A 19,058-nucleotide genomic window follows, 5' to 3' on the forward strand; every position below is an offset into this window, starting at 1 on the left:
GTGCCATTTTTACTTTTAAAAAATACAAAGTTCAATATTAGAAGCTATCTTCAGCAGAAGCTTAGGATAGTAGTGGTGACAATTGAGATATAAGGAGCAATTGCCCCCAAATTTTTAAAAAAATAACTTTTTTTGTAATTTATACTTTTAAAAAAATACAAAGTTCAATATTCGAACCTATCTTCAACAGGAGCGTAGGAGAGTAGTGGTGACAATTGAGATATCAGGAGCAATTGCCCACAATTTTTGAAAAAATACCTTTTTGTGTAATTTATAATTTTAAAAAATTAAATATTCGAATGTAGCTCCAGCAGGAGCTTAGGATAGTAGTGGTGACAATTGAGATATAAGGAGCAATTGCCCCCTTATTTTGGAAAAAATAACTTTTTGTTGCATTTATTCTTTTTAAAAATTCAAATTTCAATATTAGAAGCTATCTACAGCATAAGCTTATGATAGTAGTGGTGACACTTTAGATATAAGGATAAATTGCCCCCTATTTTTGAAAATTTACTTTTTTGTGGCATATATACTTTTTTAGAATACAAAGATCAAATTACGAAGCTTTCGTCAGCAGGTGCTTATGATAGAAGTGGTGCCAATTGAAATATAAGGACAAATTTCCCACTCTTTTTGAAAAAATACCTTTTTGTTTAATTTATAATTTTAAAAAATACAAAGTTCAATATTCGAAGCTATCTTCAGCAGGAGCTTAGGATAGTAGTGGTGACAATTGAGATATAAGGAGCAATTGCCCACTATTTTTGAAAATATAAATTTTTTTGGAATTTATACTTTAAAAAAATCAAAAATCTAGTCGAGATACATCATAAGAATATGACATTATTGTATACAAATTATATACAATGAGCAATTGCCCCCTATTTTTGAAAAATAACTTTTTTTCTCATTTCTACTTTTAAAAAATACAAAGTTAAATATTCGAACCTAGCTTCAGCAGGAGATTAGGATAGTATTGGTGACAAGTGAGATATAAGGAGCGATTGCCCCCCAATTTTTTAAAAAATACATATTTTTGCATTTAAAACTTTAAAAAAATACAAAGTTCATTATTCGAACCTATCTTCAGCAGGAGCTTAGGATAGTAGTGGTTACAATTGAGATATAAGGAGCACTTGCCCCCCTTTTATCGAAAGATACCTTTTTGTTGCATTTTTAATTTATAAAAATACAAAGTTCATATAACGTAGATATCTTAATCTCGAGATTCGTATAGTCGTGGGGACAAATTAGATATAAGGAGAAAGTGCCCCCCTAACATTGAAAAATACCTTTTTGGGTCATTTATACTTTTAAAAAATAAAAATATCTCTATTTGATCCTAGTTTCAGCAGAAGCTTAGGATAGTAGTTGGGACAAATTATATATTAGGAGCAATTGCCCCCTATTTTTTGAAAAAATACCTTTTTGTGGCAATTTAACTTTTAAAAAATAAAACAGTCAATATTTGAACCTCGTTTCAGCTGAAGCTTAGGATAGTATCTAGGACAAATGAGATATAAGGGGCGATTGCCCCCATATTATTGAATAAATTAAATAATCGTGGAATTTAAACTTTTAAAAAAATTCAAATTTAAATATTCGAACCTATCTTCAACAGGAGCTTAGGTTAGTAGTGGTGACAATTGAGATATAAGGAGCAATTGCCCCCTATTTTTGAAAAAAATACCTATATGAGGGGGTTCGCCTCTTCGTCAATACCTCACTCTTTAGGCTAAAGTTTGTTTATTGCTTTCAAAAGAGCTATTTATTCTAATTAAGCGACCTTTTTGATTCAAGGGTCATTTTTAATGGTGTGTGTTGTCTGAAATCTATGATTTGGGATGTGTGGGTTGCTATTTTTTTTACTTTTCTTATCTGGATTTCTTAACCTTTCATAGGTATGTATGGTATTTTCTTGATAAAACATAGCAGTGACTACATCAGATGGTTTTGTATTGCATTGAGTTGTTACTAGTAGTATTATTTTCGTGTTTCTCGCAAGCCATTCATAATATACCTAAAATGCATTAAGATATTGTATTGATAAAACATAGCCATTACTACATTAGATGGTTTTTTTTTTTTTTAATTAAAATCAAACCAACAGATTAATTTTATAATAGAACCCAACTGTAGGCCCTCATAGGTGTTTTTTGTCTGAAACATATAGTTTGGGGGGTGTAGTTTGCTATTTCAGGTTTTTCTGAGCTAAGGTTTCCTAGCATTTCGTAGGTGTGTGTTGTCTGAAACTAATGATTTGAGGTGTGTAATTTGCTATTTCCGACTTTTCATAGCCAGATTTCTTAGTCTTTCGTAGGTGTGTGTCGTCTGAAACCTATGATTTGGAGTGGGTGGTTTGCTATATTTGAATTTTCTGAGCCGGTTTTCTTAGCCTTTCATAGGGGTGTGTTGACAGAAGCCTATGATCTGGGATGGGTGGTTTGCTATTTTTGACTTTTCTAAGCTATATTTCTTAGTCTTTCATAGGTGTGTATTGTCTGAAAATTATGATTTGGGATGTGTAGTTTGCTTTTAGGACTTTTCAGAACTATGATTCTTAGTCTCTCATTAGCGTTTGTTGTCTGAAGCTTCTAGTTTAGGGTGAATAGTTTGCCGAGAAGTTAACTTTAGTATTTTATGGTTTTATTTGACTAAAACCATGAATTAGAATTGTTAATTATCTTTTTAGGGTTTTCAGACCTAGGTTGTTTAGATTTTCGTGCGTGCTCGACTCCTAGGGTTTATTATTTGAGAAGTTAACTTTAGTGTTTTGTGGTTTTAAATGCCTGAAATCTTGAATTATAATATTTAATTAGCTATTTAGGTTTTCAGACATAGTTTTTTAGATGTTCATGGGTGTTCGGGTCCTGGAGGGTTTTATGACTCCTCCTCTCAATGAATTCAGATAGTTTTAGGACTCATCCCCCTAGCCATAACTCCATTCAACCTTGAGCGAAGATATAAAAGTTTGATGAAGTATTTTTCTACTTAATAACTACATTTATAACTTCCAAGATGATAGGACAGTATGACACAGAATTTATCAGTTACCGAGAGTTCAATGACTCCTCCCCGCACTGACTTCCAATGGTTCTATGACTCCTCCCCACACTGAATTCAGATGGTTTTAAGACTCATCTCACTAGTCATAACTCCGTTCAACCTTGAGCTAAGGTATACAAGTTTGATGAAGTATTTCTCTACTTAACAACTACATTAAGAGCCTCCAAGATGATATGACTGTATGACACTGAATTTATCAGTTTGAAAAAATCATTTTGTGGTGTTATATTCGAATGTGCTTTTTTATTATTGTCTATGGATCTCAAAGAAATTGACTGTTATCATTGGTTAGTGAACTATAATCTGTTTGAGCATGATAAAAGCTTGTGGAGTACTACATTACGTTATATAAACAGACTGGGATTCTATGATAGAGTGATTACACCACTTAATAATACTGGTCAGGAACTGAGAAATGTCCAGGAGGAAGTCAGTGAAATTTGCTGCTTTTTCGGAGTTGAAGCACTCTACGTAAAGGGCAATATACCTAAAGATAAAGTTTTAATTCAAAAGTGTGACCCTAGGATTGTACTTTTCAATCAAGAAGAGTCTTAATGTCCTAAATTTGAAGGGGGTTATCACCGTCCTGAAGATGAGGTTAGGTTCTTCGCACAGTGGATACCTAAGAACATATCTGATCGTGATAAATCCATAAGACAGTTTAAAAACTATTCTATATCCTGGGACCATCGCTTGGTGATTCTTAAGATTTAACACTCAGTAAATTTTTTATTTAAACATTTGTTGTTGTTTTTTTTTCTTTCTAAAAAAAAAAAAAAATCTTTTAATAAATTTAATCAAAAAAAACATTTAATCTTAAAACTTCCTTTTTATTTAGAATATTTATATTTTAAGAAAGTAAAAAAATCTTTCCTGAAGTCACCTCTTGGATATAAAATGCAGAAACTTCATTTAAGAAACTATGAAAAAAATTGTAAGTAAGTAAGTAACAAATTCTTTCTTGAAGTCACCTCTTGGATACACAATACAGAAATTTTCATTAAAGAAGTTATGAAAAAATTGTAAGTAAGTAGCAAATTCTTTCTTGAATTCACCTGCTGGATAAACAAAGACATTTCGTTCAAGAAATTATGACAAAATTCTAAGTAAGTAACAAACTCTTTATTGTTTACATGACTTAGATACACGATGTAGAAATTTAATTCAAGAAATTATGAAAAAATTCTCAGTAAGTAACAATTTCTTTCTTGAAGTCATCTCTTGGATACACAATATGGAAATTTCATTCAAGAAATTATGAAAATATTTGTAAGTAAGTAACAAACTCTTTATTGATTTCACCTCTTGTATATACAGTACAGATACTTCATTCAATAAATAGTGAAAAAATCGAAAGTAAGTAAATTTTTTTTCTCTTTATCACATACAATTTTAACTTAGCTAAATGATGTAGAAATTTAATTCAAGAAACTATTGAAAAATTCTCAGTAAGTAACAATTTCTTTCTTGAAGTCAACTCTTGGATACGCAATACGGAAATTTCATGCAAGAAATTAAGAAAATATTTGTAAGTAAGTAACAAACTCGTTATTGATTCCACCTCTTGGATATACAGTACAGATACTTCATTCAAGAAATTATGAAAATATCGCAAGTAAGTTTCACTTAGCTACACGATGTAGAAATTTAATTCAAGAAATTATTAAAAAATTCTCAGTAAGTAACAATTTCTTTCTTGAAGTCAACTCTTGGATACACAATTTCATTCAAGAAATTATGAAAAAGTTGTAACTAAGTAGCAAATTCTTTCTTGAATTCACATGTTGGATTAACAAAAATACATTTCGTTCAAGAAATTATGACAAAATTCTAAGTAAGTAACAAACTCTTTATTGTTTTCACGAGTTAGGTATACGATGTAGAAATTTAATTCAAGAAATTATGAAAAAAATTCTCGGTAGGTAACAATTTCTTTCTTGAAGTCAACTCTTGGATACACAATACGGAAATTTCATTCAAGAAATTATGAAAATATTTTTAAGTAAGTAACAAACTCTTTATTGATTTCACCTCTTGGATATACTGTACAGATACTTCATTCAAGAAATTATGAAAAAAATCACAAGTAAGTAACTTTTTTTTCTCTTTATCACAAACAATTTTCACTTACCTACACGATTTACAAATTTAATTCAATAAATTATTAAAAAATTCTCAGTAAGTAACAATTTTCTTCTTGAAATCTACTCTTGGATACACAGTAAGGAAATTTAATTCAAGAAATTATGAAGAATTTGTAACTAAGTAACAAATTCTTTCTTGAATTCACCTGTTGGACAAAAAAAACAAACATTTCGTTCAAGAAATTATGACAAAATTCTAAGTAAGTAGCACACTCTTTATTGTTTTCACCAGTTAGATATACGACGTAGAAATTAAATTTAAGAAATTATGAAAAAATTCTCAGTCTAAGTAGCAAATTATTTATTAAATTCACCTTTTGTATAAACAAAAAAAACAAAAAAGACATTTCGTTCAAGAAATTATGACAAAATTCTGAGTAAGTAACAAACTTTATTGTTTTCGCGAGTTAGTATAAGATGTAGAAATTAAATTCAAGAAATTATGAAAAAATTCTCAGTAAGTAACCGTTTCTTTCTTGAAGTCAACTCTTGGATACACAATACGGAAATTTCATTCAAGAAATTATGAAAATATTTGTAAGTAAGTAACAAACTCTTTATTGATTTCACCTCTTGGATATACAGTACGGATACTTCATTTAACAAATTATGAGAAAATAGCAAGTAAGTAGCTTTTTTTTCTCTTTATCACAAACAATTTTCACTTAGCTACACAATGTAGAAATTTAATTAAAGAAATTATGAAAAAATTCTCAGTAAGTAACAATTTCTTTCTTGAAGTCAACTCTTGGATACACACAATACGAAAATTTCATTCAAGAAATTATAAAAAATATTTGTAAGTAAGTAACAAGCTCTTTATTGATTTCACCTCTTGAATATACAGTACAGATCCTTCATTCAAGAAACGTGATTAAACAAGTTTTGAAACTACATGCTATTTGTATGCCTTTTCTTGGCACCTTTTCAAACGAGCGGGGATTCCCCACTGATTGAAATTCAACATTTTCAACCAGACTCGAGTCTGAGGGACCAAGCCGGAGAGATATGCACAGTCAACATAGCTTTATTTCATTTTTTAGGGTTACTTTGGACTAGGTTACGGGTACGCTCGTACCTTAGACTAAATTAACCCTAAAAAATGAAATAAAGCTATGTCGACTTTGCATGTCTCTCCTGATTGGTCCCTAAAAAACCAGTCTGGTTGAAAACGTGGAGTTTCAATCAGTGGGGAATCCCCGCTCGTTTGGAAAGGTGCCAAGGAAAGGCATACAAATAGCATGTAGTTTCAAAACTTGTTTAATCACGTTTCTTGAATGAAGTATCTGTACTGTATATTCAAGAGGTGAAATCAATAAAGAGCTTGTTACTTACTTACAAATATTTTTTATAATTTCTTGATTGAAATTTCCGTGTTGTGTGTATCCAAGAGTTGACATCAAGAAAGAAATTGTTACTTACTGAGAATTTTTTAATAATTTCTTGAATTAAATTTATACATCGTTTAGCTAAGTGAAAATTGTTTGTGATAAAAAGAAAAAAAAGATACTTACTTGCTATTTTCTGATAATTTCTTAAATGAAGTATCTGTACTGTATATCCAAGAGGTGAAATCAATAAAGAGTTTGTTACTTACTTACAAATATTTTCATTATTTCTTGAATGATATTTCCGTATTGTGTATCCAAGAGTTGACTTCAAGAAAGAAATTGTTACTTACTGAGAATTTTTTCATAATTTCATGAATTTAATTTCTACATCGTATACTAACTCGTGAAAACAATAAAGTTTGTTACTTACTCAGAATTTTGTTATAATTTATTGAACGAAATGTCTTTTTTGTTTGTTTTGTTTATCCAACAGGTGAATTTAAGAAAGAATTTGCTCCTTAGACTGAGAATTTTTTCATAATTTCTTAAATTTAATTTCTACGTCGTATATCTAACTCGTGAAAACAATAAAGAGTTTGTTACTTACTTAGAATTTTGTCATAATTTCTTGAACGAAATGTTTTTTTTGTTTGTCCAACAGGTGAATTCAAGAAAGAATTTGTTACTTAGTTACAAATTTTTCATAATTTCTTGAATGAAATTTCCGTATTGTGTATCCAAGAGTAGATTTCAAGAAGAAAATTGTTACTTACTGAGAATTTTTTCATAATTTCTTGAATTAAATTTCTACATCATGTAGGTAAGTGAAAATTGTTTGTGATAAAGAGAAAAAAAAGTTACTTACTTGTGATTTTTTTTCATAATTTCTTGAATGAAGTATCTGTATTTTATATCCAAGAGGTGAAATCAATAAAGAGTTTGTTACTTACTCACAAATATTTTCATCATTTCTTGAATGAAATTTCCGTATTGTGTATCCAAGAGTTGACTTCAAGAAATAAATTGTTACTTACTGAGAATTTTTTCTTGATTTCGTGAATTTAATTTCTACATCGTATATCTAACTCGTGAAAACAATAAAGAGTTTGTTACTTACTTAGAATTTTGTCATAATTTCTTGAACGAAATGTATTTTTGTTAATCCAACATGTGAATTGAAGAAAGAATTTGCTACTTAGTTACAATTTTTTCATAATTTCTTGAATTAAATTGTGTATACAAGAGTTGACTTCAATAAAGAAATTGTTACTTACTGAGAATTTTTCAATAATTTCTTGAATTAAATTTCTACATCATGTAGCTAAGTGAAAATTGTTTTTGATAAAGAGAAAAAAGTTACTTACTTACGATTTTTTCATAATTTCTTGAATGAAGTATCTGTACTGTATATCCAAGAGGTGAAATCAATAAAGATTTTGTTACTTACATACAAATATTTTCATAATTTCTTGAATGAAACTTCCGTATTGCGTATCCAAGAGTTGACTTCAAGAAAGAAATTGTTACTTACTGAGAATTTTTAAATAAATTCTTGAATTAAATTTCTACATCATTTAGCTAAGTGAAAATTGTTTTTGATAAAGAGAAAAAAAATTTACTTACTTGCGATTTTTTCACAATTTATTGTATGAAGTATCTGTCTGTATATCCAAGAGGTGAAATTAATAAAGAGTTTGTTACTTACTTACAAATAATTTCATAATTTCTTGAATGAAATTTCCACATTGTGCATCCAAGAGATGACTTCAAGAAAGAAATTGTTACTTACTGAGAATTTTTTCATAATCTCTTGAATTAAATTTCTACATCGTGTATCTAAGTCATGTAAACAATAAAGAGTTTGTTAGTTACTTAGAATTTTGTCATAATTTCTTGAACGAAATGTCTTTGTTTATCTAGCAGGTGAATTTAAGAAAGAATTTCCTACTTACTTACAATTTTTTCATAACTTATTTAATGAAAATTTCTGTATTGTGTATCCAAGAGGTGACTTCAAGAAAGAATTTGTTACTTACTTACTTACAATTTTTTTAATAGTTTCTTAAATGAAGTTTCTGCATTGTATATCAAAGAGGTTACTTAATGAAGTATTTTGTCAAGTTAGTAAAATATAAATTTTCTAATGACAACGGACGTTTTAATATTAATGATTCTTTTTTCTTAAATTTTTTAACAGATTTTTTTATTTTTTTTTTAGAAAGAAAAAAAAACAACAACAAATTGTTGCATTCAAAAATTTATGTGATTTAACGATTAAGAATACCAACCCGCTGGGTACCGATTATATTAGAGTTTTTAACAGGGGTAATGTATTTATAATGATAAGATATGTTCTTAGGTATCCACTGTGTGAAGAACCTAACCTCTTCTTCAGGACGGGGATAATCCCCTTCAAATTTAAGACATTAAGACTCTTCTTGATTGAAAAGTGGAATCCTAGGGTCACACTTTTGAATTAAAACTTTATCTGTAGGTACAATGCCCTTTACGTATAGTGCTTCAACTCCGAAAAAGCTGTAAATTTCACTGACTTCCTCCTGGACATTTCTCAGTTCCTGACCAGTATTATTAAGTGGTGTAATCACTCTATCATAGAATCTCAGTCTGTTTATATAACGTAATGTAGTACTCCACAAGCTTTTATCATACTCAATCAGATTATAGTTCACTAACCAATGATAACAGTCAATTTCTTCGAGATCCTTAGACAATAATAAAAAAGCACATTCGAATATAACACCACAAACTGATTTTTTCAAACTGATAAATTCGGTGTCATACAGTCCTATCATCTTGGAGGCTATTAATGTAGTTGTTAAGTGGAGAAATACTTCATCAAACTTTTATACCTTCGCTCAAGGTTGAATGGAGTTATGACTAGTGAGATGAGTCTTAAAACCATCTGAATTCATTGTGGGGAGGAGTCATAAATCCCTTGGAAGTCATTGCGGGGAGGAGTCATTGAACTATCGGTAACTGATAAATTCTGTGTCATACTGTCCTATCATCTTGAAAATTATTAATGTAGTTATTAAGTAGAAAAATACTTCATCAAACTTTTATATCCTCGCTCAAGGTTGAATGGAGTTATGGCTAGGGGGACGAGTCCTAAAACCATCTGAATTTATTGAGAGGAGGATTCATAAAACCCTCCAAGAACCCAACACCCATGAACATCTAAAAAACTATGTCTGAAAACCTAAACAGCTAATTAAAAATTATAATTCAAGATTTCAGGCATTTAAAACCACAAAACACTAAAGTTAACTTCTCAAATAATAAACCCTAGGAGTCGAGCACGAACGAAAATCTAAACATCCTAGGTCTGAAAACCCTAAACAGATAATTAACTATTCTAATTCATGATTTCAGGCACATAAAACCATAAAATACTAAAGTTAACTTCTCAGCAAACTATTCATCCCAAACTAGAGGTTTCAGACAACAAACGCCTATGAGAGACTAAGAATCATAGCTCTGAAAAGTCATAAAAGCAAACTACACATCCCAAATCATAATTTTCTGACAATACACACCTATGAAAGACTAAGAAATCTAGCTTAGAAAAGTCAAAACTAGCAAACCACCCATCCCAGATCATATGCTTCAGTCAACACACCCCTATGAAAGGCTAAAAAAACCAGCTCAGAAAAGTCAAAAATAGCAAACCACCCACTCCAAATCATAGATTTCAGACGACACACACCTACGAAAGACTAAGAAATCTGGCTATGAAAAGTCGTAAATAGCAAATTACACACCTCAAATCATAGGTTTCAGACAACACACGCGTACGAAATACTAGGAAACCTTAGCTCGGAAAAGCCTTAAATAGAAAACTACACCCCCCAAACGATAGGTTTCAGACAACAAACACCTATGAGGGACTACATTTTGTTTCTATTATACACTTAATCTCTTTGTTTGATTTTCATTAAAAAAAAAAAAAACCAACTTATGTAGTAACGGTTATGTTTTATCAAGAAAATATCTGAATGCATTTAAGGTATAGTATGAATGGCTTGCAAAAAACACGAAAATAATACTACTAGTAACAACTCACTGCAATAAAAAACCATCTGATGTAGTAACTGATATGTTTTATCAAGAAAATACCATACATACCTATGAAAGGTTAAGAAATACAGCTCAGAAAAGTAAAAAAAATAGCAGCCCACACATCCCAAATCATAGATTTCAGACAACACACACCATTAAAAATGACCCCTGAATCAAACAGCTCGCTTAATTAGAATAAATAGCTCTTTTGAAAGCAATAAAGAAACTTTAGCCTAAAGAGTGAGGTATTGACGAAGGGGCGAACCCCCTCATATAGGTATTTTTTTCAAAAATAGGGGGCAATTGCTCCTTTTATCTCAATTGTCACCACTAATATCCTAAGCTCCTTCTGAAGATAGGTTCGAATATTGAACTTTGTATTTTTTAAAATTATAAATTCCACAAAAATTTATTTTTTCAAAAATATGGGGGCAATTTCTCCTTATATCTCAATTGACACCAATACTATCCAAAGCTTCTGCTGAATATAGGTTCGAATATTGAACTTTGTATTTTTAAAAAGTATAAATGCCACAAAAAAGTATTTTTTCAAAAATAGGGGGGAAATCGCTCCTTATATCTCATTTGTCACCACTAATATCCTAAGCTCCTGCTGAATTTAGCTTCGAATATTGTAATTTTTAAAAGTATAAATGCCACAAAAAAGTTATTTTTTCAAAAATTGTGGGCAATTGCTCATGATATCTCAATTGTCTCCACTACTATCCTAAGCTCCTGCTGAAGCTAGTTTCGAATATTGAACTTTGAATTTTTTAAAATTATAAATCCCACAACAATGTATTTTTTCAAAAATAGGGGGCAATTGCTCCTTATATCTCAATTGTCACCACTACTATCCTAAGCTCCTGCTGAAGCTAGCTTCGAATATTGAACTTTTTATATTTAAAAAGAATAAATTCCACAAACATTTATTTTTTATAAAATAGTTGTCAATTGCTCCTTAGATCTCAATTGTCACCACTACTAACCTAAGCTCCTGCTGAAGCTAGTTTCGAATATTGAACTTTTTAAAAGTAAAATACCACTTTTACCAATATCCATAAAACTCTATTCTGTATATGAAAGGGGCTGCCCCCTCCGCTACCCCTCGCGGTTTAAGGAACAGTTTGACTTTATGACGACACTTTTTTTTTAAAAAAAAAAAAAATTTCGATAAAATAGCGCGGGGGTGCGGCGGGCACAGCCCCTGTCATATACGGACTAATTTCTGTTCGGTTTAAGTTTTACCGTCGTTCCTTGCTTTAATTTAAAAAAAAAAACTTGTTTTTTTTTTATTTAATATTAATAATAAATGACATAAAAAGTATTGTTTTAATTGATGGTAGAAATGATAAAAATCACATAGAAACAAGCATTAGCTTTTGAATGAGCCATTAAACGTCAATCTAAAAGTGCTGGTAGTCCACTAGCCCCCAGCTTTTCCACCTTAGACATTGCACCAAAAGTGCCGTTTTTAGTGCCGTTTTGAAGTTGCTGATGGTTGAATTTATATGGACAACGTAGATATGAGTAATATCTTTTATACGAGCTACTAAAAATCTGTATAGATAACTGCGATAGCAATATGCCCAAAAATGAAACGTCCGATACCGATACACTGTGCAGCCCTTTCCCCAGGGGACTTGGAGGGTCATAATATCACCAACACCAAATATATTTGACTCTAGCAATGTCTCTTGTAAGCGTCAAATCTATTAAGTATCTGATGTAAGCACCCCATTCTTTAATTACCCGTGAGCCATTCTTAACCATCGCAATACCTTTACGCTAATACCTCTTCGCAAAAAATTCGCAAATCTCGTAAACTAAAGAAGTAATTATATCACTGTTGCTAGCTCCATCATTAATCTCCAATAATGTAAATGCGTCACTCATTTTTTTCCTCTACTAATATCCTTTAAAATAAAAACTATTCTCTTTGAATTCATTTCTCTTACTAATATGAATTGTAAAGAAAACTAAAAAAGATACACCGGTATTTCCGATACGGATCTAACCTAAAAAAAAAAACTAGTATATCATGAAATAGAAATTCAGTTAATTGTGTCAGAAAAAACTTGAACCAGAATAGATTATAACCAACCTGTTTGGTACAGGCCCGTGCACAAAGTATATACCTTCAAGCAAATTCCATATGATATTTCAAATTACTATAGCATCTATAGAAATGGTACCTCTTTGCAAATGACCCTGGTAACCCAATTACTTGAAAACTTACACACATATCTATGCCTCAGGCGTAAGTTTGAATTTAAGTTTCTAATCTTATATGGCCTTACTACTGATCCTAAATATATAAAATTTATTAAGTTTAGTATTACTCATCAAAGGCTACAAGCCGGAGAAAATTTACCCGATTTTTTAAAGAGGGGGGAAAGATCCCCTACAAAGGAAAGAATTTTAATGAAAATCACACCGTCAGATTCAGTATATCAGAAAACCCCATTACATAGGTTTTAAGCTCATATCTGCAAAAATCTGCAACTTTGTATTTTTTGCCAGAAGAAAAATATACGAATATAGAAGTTACTTACGTAAGTTAATTTGTAAAGACATCCATTTAGCAAAAGAAAAGTAAAATTTTTATACAAATAAAAGCTGCATTAACTAAAAAACGATCAGAAATTAAATAAAAAAACAAGTTTTTTAAACTGAAAGTAAGGAGCGACATTAAAACTTAAAACGAACAGAAATTATTCCGTATATGAAAGGGGCTGTCCCTCCTCAACGCCTCGCTCTTTACGCTAAAGTTTTTTATTGTTTTAAAAAATAAAGTTGTGAGACAGAGTCAAACTTTAGCGTAAAGAGCGAGGCGTTGAGGAGGGGACAGCCCCTTTCATATACGGAATAATTTCTGTTCGTTTTAAGTTTTAATGTCGCTCCTTACTTTCAGTTTAAAAAACTTGTTTTTTTTATTTAATAAACAACAAGCACGATGAAGCAACGTAGCGATAAATAGACTACTATATCAACATTTCTGAGAAAGTAGATATTTTAAGGACTTATACTTAATAAAATACTTGTTAGTGCTAAAAGTTAAATACGAATTTTGTTTTAGTTTTTGACGCTACTGGTTGGTATAAATTTCGACAAGAAATTATCTCCCATTATCTGATTATATGCCCGAAATTGCACATGTGAAGGCGCTTTTAAGCTCCCACCTCACCTCTTTTGGACTTGTAAGGTTTTGAAGGTTATGTTAAGACAGGTCTAGATCAAGTTTTAGCTTAGAAATTGCTTTGGAAGGACTAAGCCTTGGCAGGATAATTTCACTTATAACTGGCTGACTTGTTCTGTCTGTAAATATAACTTGTGAAGCAATAGTCTAGTTACATCTACGGGGATGAAAGGCGATTAGAAAGCCAGAGAAACCGTCTTTTTGCTGGCCAAAAGATCTGCGAATGGGCTTTTTTGGCTAGTAATAATAATAATTTGTCAAGGAGTTGGGATAAAAGCTAACGGGCAATTATAGCTTAAAATGGACCGTCCCACTAATCGCCTTTAAGTCGGTGCTAATATGAAGAAAATAATAACGTTAGAATGCAAAAGAGAAAGGTTCAGTGCAACAGAACAAACACTAAGTTCTCTTTCATGAGTTCACTTTTTCGTACAAGCTTCGCTCAAGATAAAGACTCTCTTGAACAGTTTCCCATCTTTTGTTTCTCTTTTAAATGATTTTACTATTTCCTGCTTCTTCTTGAACGACAACGTCAATTTTATTTACAAATTAATCTTTGCAGAAAGGTCCTTGATTACCTTTTAGAAAAAAATGGGAATAGTCTTTGTAATTAAGGAATAGGGGCAATTGACTTCTCAGCTTTTCTATGAGGAAGAACCATAGAGTTACGTTTTGAGATTTGCGTGCAATGTACTCTTTCGTACATAGCCCGTTTTTAATCTACCCTGCGACACACTTGATCTAAAACTTGAAAGTGAGAAAATCAGAGTTTTATTCGCAAACTTCGGGGTAAGACAATTTCAGTGAGAAAGTATAGAAAAAATGCTTCTTCTAAAAATGTATTTGGAAATCCTTATAAATTGTATTTAACTTATAGATAAGTATGCTAAGCGCTTAAAGGCGTATTCTTTTCGGGCAATTTTCAGATAACACTTCAGAGAATTCCGATTACTTCCAGACTGAATAAGTGAAATTCAAATAATAAGGATTGTTCTGTACAATTTTAGAAAAAAAGTCTTTTGAGTTTTGCCATAGAAATTGTCTTGTTCCACAGCACCCTAATTAAATTTTAATCCTCTTTCTGTTAAGTTTTATTCTAAATCTGTCACAGGATAGCCATTTTTAGCTTGACTTCGTTCACATTTGTTTACGGGTGGGGTGGGGGGGGGGGTAGTAGTGAAACAATGTAATTTCATTTAATGATTTGAATAAGAAGTGCCCATAAATTCAATAACATTTGGGAGTTTTTTTTTTTGGGGGGGGGGGGGAGGGGAAGGGCTTGAGCATCCTATCGCACGCTCTTGGTTTTCGCCTGCAAGATTTTGGCTGAAGTGATTGTAACAGCGTCCTTGTCACATAAAGTGTACAAAAGAAGGGAGAAATTGAAAAATATGCTTCGGGGATTTGGAGAATTATTAAGGACGAGTTGTTAATACGATAAATATTATTTTCTGGTATCCAAAAGAGCGCAAAGAAGAATTTTGCTGTCAAAGGATGTATTTCCCTTTTTCTGTGATTGAGAACAAAGGAAATAACGCATTTGGATAAAATAGAAACTTCTGAGTGTTTTTGAAAATCAAATAAGATGGAGACAACTGATCGGATAAGTCGATAGAACTTGCTCAGTTTCGTGGTTTAGACTTTAAATCTAAGTTCTAAAATTGTTATGTGACGCATTTGGAATTGCCGTGGTCGATTTACTGTCCTAAATTTTTTTGAATTGTAAAGATCGTTGCAAAGTTAGAAAGCCTACCTAATAAATATTTAGCGAGATTCCAAAATAGAAACTCACTTAACCATTTCCCCTAAATGTACTTGCTCAGCAGCCAGGTTCAGGTTATTTTATTTACAAACTAAATACAACTACAATATGGGTATGCCCGGCTGAGAGTCTAGCTCATATTACCGGGCAACCAATAACAAATAAAAGCAAAATAATATATTACTGTATTTGCACACCATCACACTATTTTATAAAATAAATAAAAAGAAAAAAAATGTATGACTTACCAAGCATCACCCCAAGCCAGCAGCCAATTGGAGGACATACCATAACGAATCACAAAAAAAAAAATAGTGAAGTGAAGCCATGGGGAAACTCGACCAAGAGAATGAGTCAGCCTGACGACCATACCTATAAAAAAAAGGATAAAAAAAATTAAAAGTTTTCAATTGCCCCCGCAGTGTACTAACAGAAAGACCGAGATTAAGACCCAACCCATGAACATTCCAAAGTTTGGTTATGCAGTGTCTGAGTGAGAATCTTGATCTTTCACTGCATGCTTGGGGCTCAACATACTTAGAAGATCCCCTCGTTCCATAATCATGCTCGCATTGGTTAAATAGTTCCATAGCATAAAAACTTTTTGGTAGAATTTTAGCAAAATACTTAATATTAAACATCATTCCATGGAAAGATAATAATAATTCCACAGGTAATTAAGGAAAGAATATATACTTTTAATTAGTGATTTTGATGGTAGGGATATTGGGGAGGGGATGAAAGTTTTTAGGATACGCAGTGCTTTATTTTGCTGTTATTGAAGTTGTTTTATATGAGTTTTAAACGTATTCAGGAAAATCAGGGGACAATAACTCAGATAAGAATGGACTAGGGCAAAATATTCTGATCTCATTGCATGAAAAAAAAACTTCAAACATGAACTTTTCTGTTCAAACTTCGCAAATTAGGTAATTGTCACTGATTTGGTAGTTTCTGTTGTATTTCTGTACAAGGTTTGCCAAAGGCTGTATTTCTTCTTTTCATTGATGTGCAGGATTTTAATTTTTATAAAGTTATGACTTAATAAATTGGTTTATTATTTTTTGTGGATATACTTATCGAAAAAGAAGATGTACTTATGTGTTTTTAATTTAATTTTTTTTTTGCCATTGTCCAAATAGGCAATAAATATTTATCTATCTACTACAAATAGTTTCCGAAAGTTTCACCCCAACAGCTTGTAGTCTGGAGTTTAAATATGATTTTGTTCTTTGTTTTTTTATAGTAGTTGTCATAACCTGTTTATTTCTTTTAATTCTTTTATGATAGTTCTGTTTGCAAATAAATTTTTATTTCAGGGCTTCTCTACATCTCAAACTTGGTATGCTGTTTTGGACTATGGAACTAATTATTGCAACTTGCATAATTTAGTTGATGGTGCTGGACTCAACAAAGGTGACGCGACGTTTATTGAAGAAACTCAGAACAAAGTGTGCACCCAATATGAGAGTGCTGATTGCGAGGTTTACTAAGATTTGTCTGCTCAATTTTCTGAATGTTTTCTCGTTATAACGTATATCTCAATAAATCTGCATTCCATATATTTCTTGCTTTCACCGCATTAGTAAAACTTGTGTAGTTGTTAAGACAACTCGACTGTAATGGTTTAAATTTTGTTTGTCATTGACAGTATCTGCACTACCCATTTCCCTTTTAAACTGAGCACGATAGATTTTTTTGTCATTAAACTAGTAGAATGCTGTGCTGACAAAAAAGGAAGATTTTCAGCTTCTCGTCGAACTACAGTGAAGTGCCTACATGTTTCGAAAATTCCCGCTTTACAAATTCGGATGTCGGAAAAGTTTGCCTTCTGTAGGCCCTTCTGTCGAAATTTAACGTAAATCCGAAACTGTACGAAAAGAAAGAAAAAAAATACGATGTATTTTTCATACTTAGGTAATATAAAATATGGCATGCAGAGCTTTCAAGGAGGTAGTGGATACGGTTTCTCCGTATTCTAGATTAGGAAAGTTCTCAATACTTTTTAAATTTTGGTCCTGGAACTTCCAAATACAGGCTTTTCATGTTTCATTTTTGTATATTCAATATTTGGCAAACTAAAGAAATCCAAAAATCGCTTTGAAAAGCTATTTAGTGTTTTACCTGTTATGCGAATCAATATAATCAATAGTGGAGCATGTTTTTGGGCAAGGCTGAGTTTAGGAACGATAGATAACTGAATTATTAGTTATGACTCATGGGGCCCTTCGAACAGCCTGGCACTGATATAATCGTCATTTCTTGTGCCACTTGTTGTCCACTTAAGTTAGGATCCTTTCTTTCAAATGAATGAAAGTACAATAAAAGTGGGGATTAACAGTAGAAGTTTGACTAAGAAGTAACAAAATATATATATTTTTTCAAAACAAGTTTTGTGAAGTGGAATTCGTTCAATTGCTTATTCTTGGTAATATCAAAGGCAACACTCTAGCATTTCCTGTACTAAAGAGCTATAAACCTTTAATGCATCATTTACTATTTAGTGTTTTTTTTTCAGAGCCACTTCACATGGAAAGGCCTTGCTTGATTGAAAGTTCTGGTGCCCTTTCTAAGAGCCAAGAGCTATTGGATGGCAACTACCCCTCCCCCTCCTTTGCCATTTTTCGCTACCTGGCCGTTCCATAATCTCCAAAGACATCCGATCAAAATTTCGGTATAGTCATTTTGTTCACAACGGCCAAAATAAGTCCAACAATTATGCCTCCAGGGATGACAGGACCCGCACAGGTCCTGGGGAAAGGGTGCAAATAATGCAAATTAGAAATTGTTTGAACATGTGTTTTATAATAAAGGGTGTCAAGGTGAAGCTTTCAGGGAATATTGAGGGGGGTGTTGAACTAAATCAAAGACACTGTGTGCATCTAGGTTGTCAAAGAGGTTATCTTTAATACCGTAGTAACGGTGAATCGTACTAAGTTGAACTTTCATGGAATGCTGAGGGTGATGTTGAACTAAACCAAAAGACACTATCTGCACGCAGGTCGTCAATATAGCGCATCTAGTAAGTAAATTTAGTAATATTGCTACTAGTGACAATTCACTGCAGCACTAAGCCGCCTGAAGCCAACGCACGCTCCTCCTCCATCCCAATCTATTCAAAGCCTCCCTCCTTACACCCTCCAAAGAAGTTCCAATTTCCCTTAAATCTTTTGTTACGACCTCCTCCCACCCCATTCGGAGACAACCTGGTTTTCGTTTGGCCCCAATTATGGGTCGACAAGACTATCTTTGACGATCTGTCATCCACAGACTGTGTCCTAGCCACCTCAACGTTTCTCTCATTGTAGTCCTAGAAAGCGGGATTGAACCTCATTTTTCAAACAACTTACTGTTTGAAATACGGTCAAGATAGTCCGTACACAGTTTCTTTGGAACACATCTAGTAAATTCAGGAGTGGCGCACATCTAGTGAATTCAGGTATTAAGTTTAAGCTTTCAGAGAATGTCGAGAGGGA

At 32.0% G+C, this 19,058-nt stretch overlaps 1 protein-coding gene across 1 annotated transcript in view; it reads left to right on the top strand.

The window, feature by feature from the left end:
- LOC148954053 (uncharacterized) overlaps positions 1 to 17,121 on the top strand; it is a 41,382-nt gene extending 24,261 nt beyond the window's left edge. Inside the window, exon 3 of the mRNA XM_089086902.1 lies at positions 16,902 to 17,121. Coding sequence (XP_088943028.1) covers positions 16,902 to 17,075 — 174 coding nt within the window. The 3' untranslated portion in view covers positions 17,076 to 17,121. The remainder of the gene's footprint in view (positions 1 to 16,901) is intronic.
- The last annotated feature ends 1,937 nt before the right edge of the window (positions 17,122 to 19,058 follow it).

The sequence above is a fragment of the Artemia sp. Qi Xiang Cuo genome, chromosome 3 (genome assembly GCF_049724085.1).
Source record: "Artemia sp. Qi Xiang Cuo chromosome 3, ASM4972408v1, whole genome shotgun sequence".
Lineage (NCBI taxonomy): Eukaryota > Metazoa > Arthropoda > Branchiopoda > Anostraca > Artemiidae > Artemia > Artemia sp. Qi Xiang Cuo.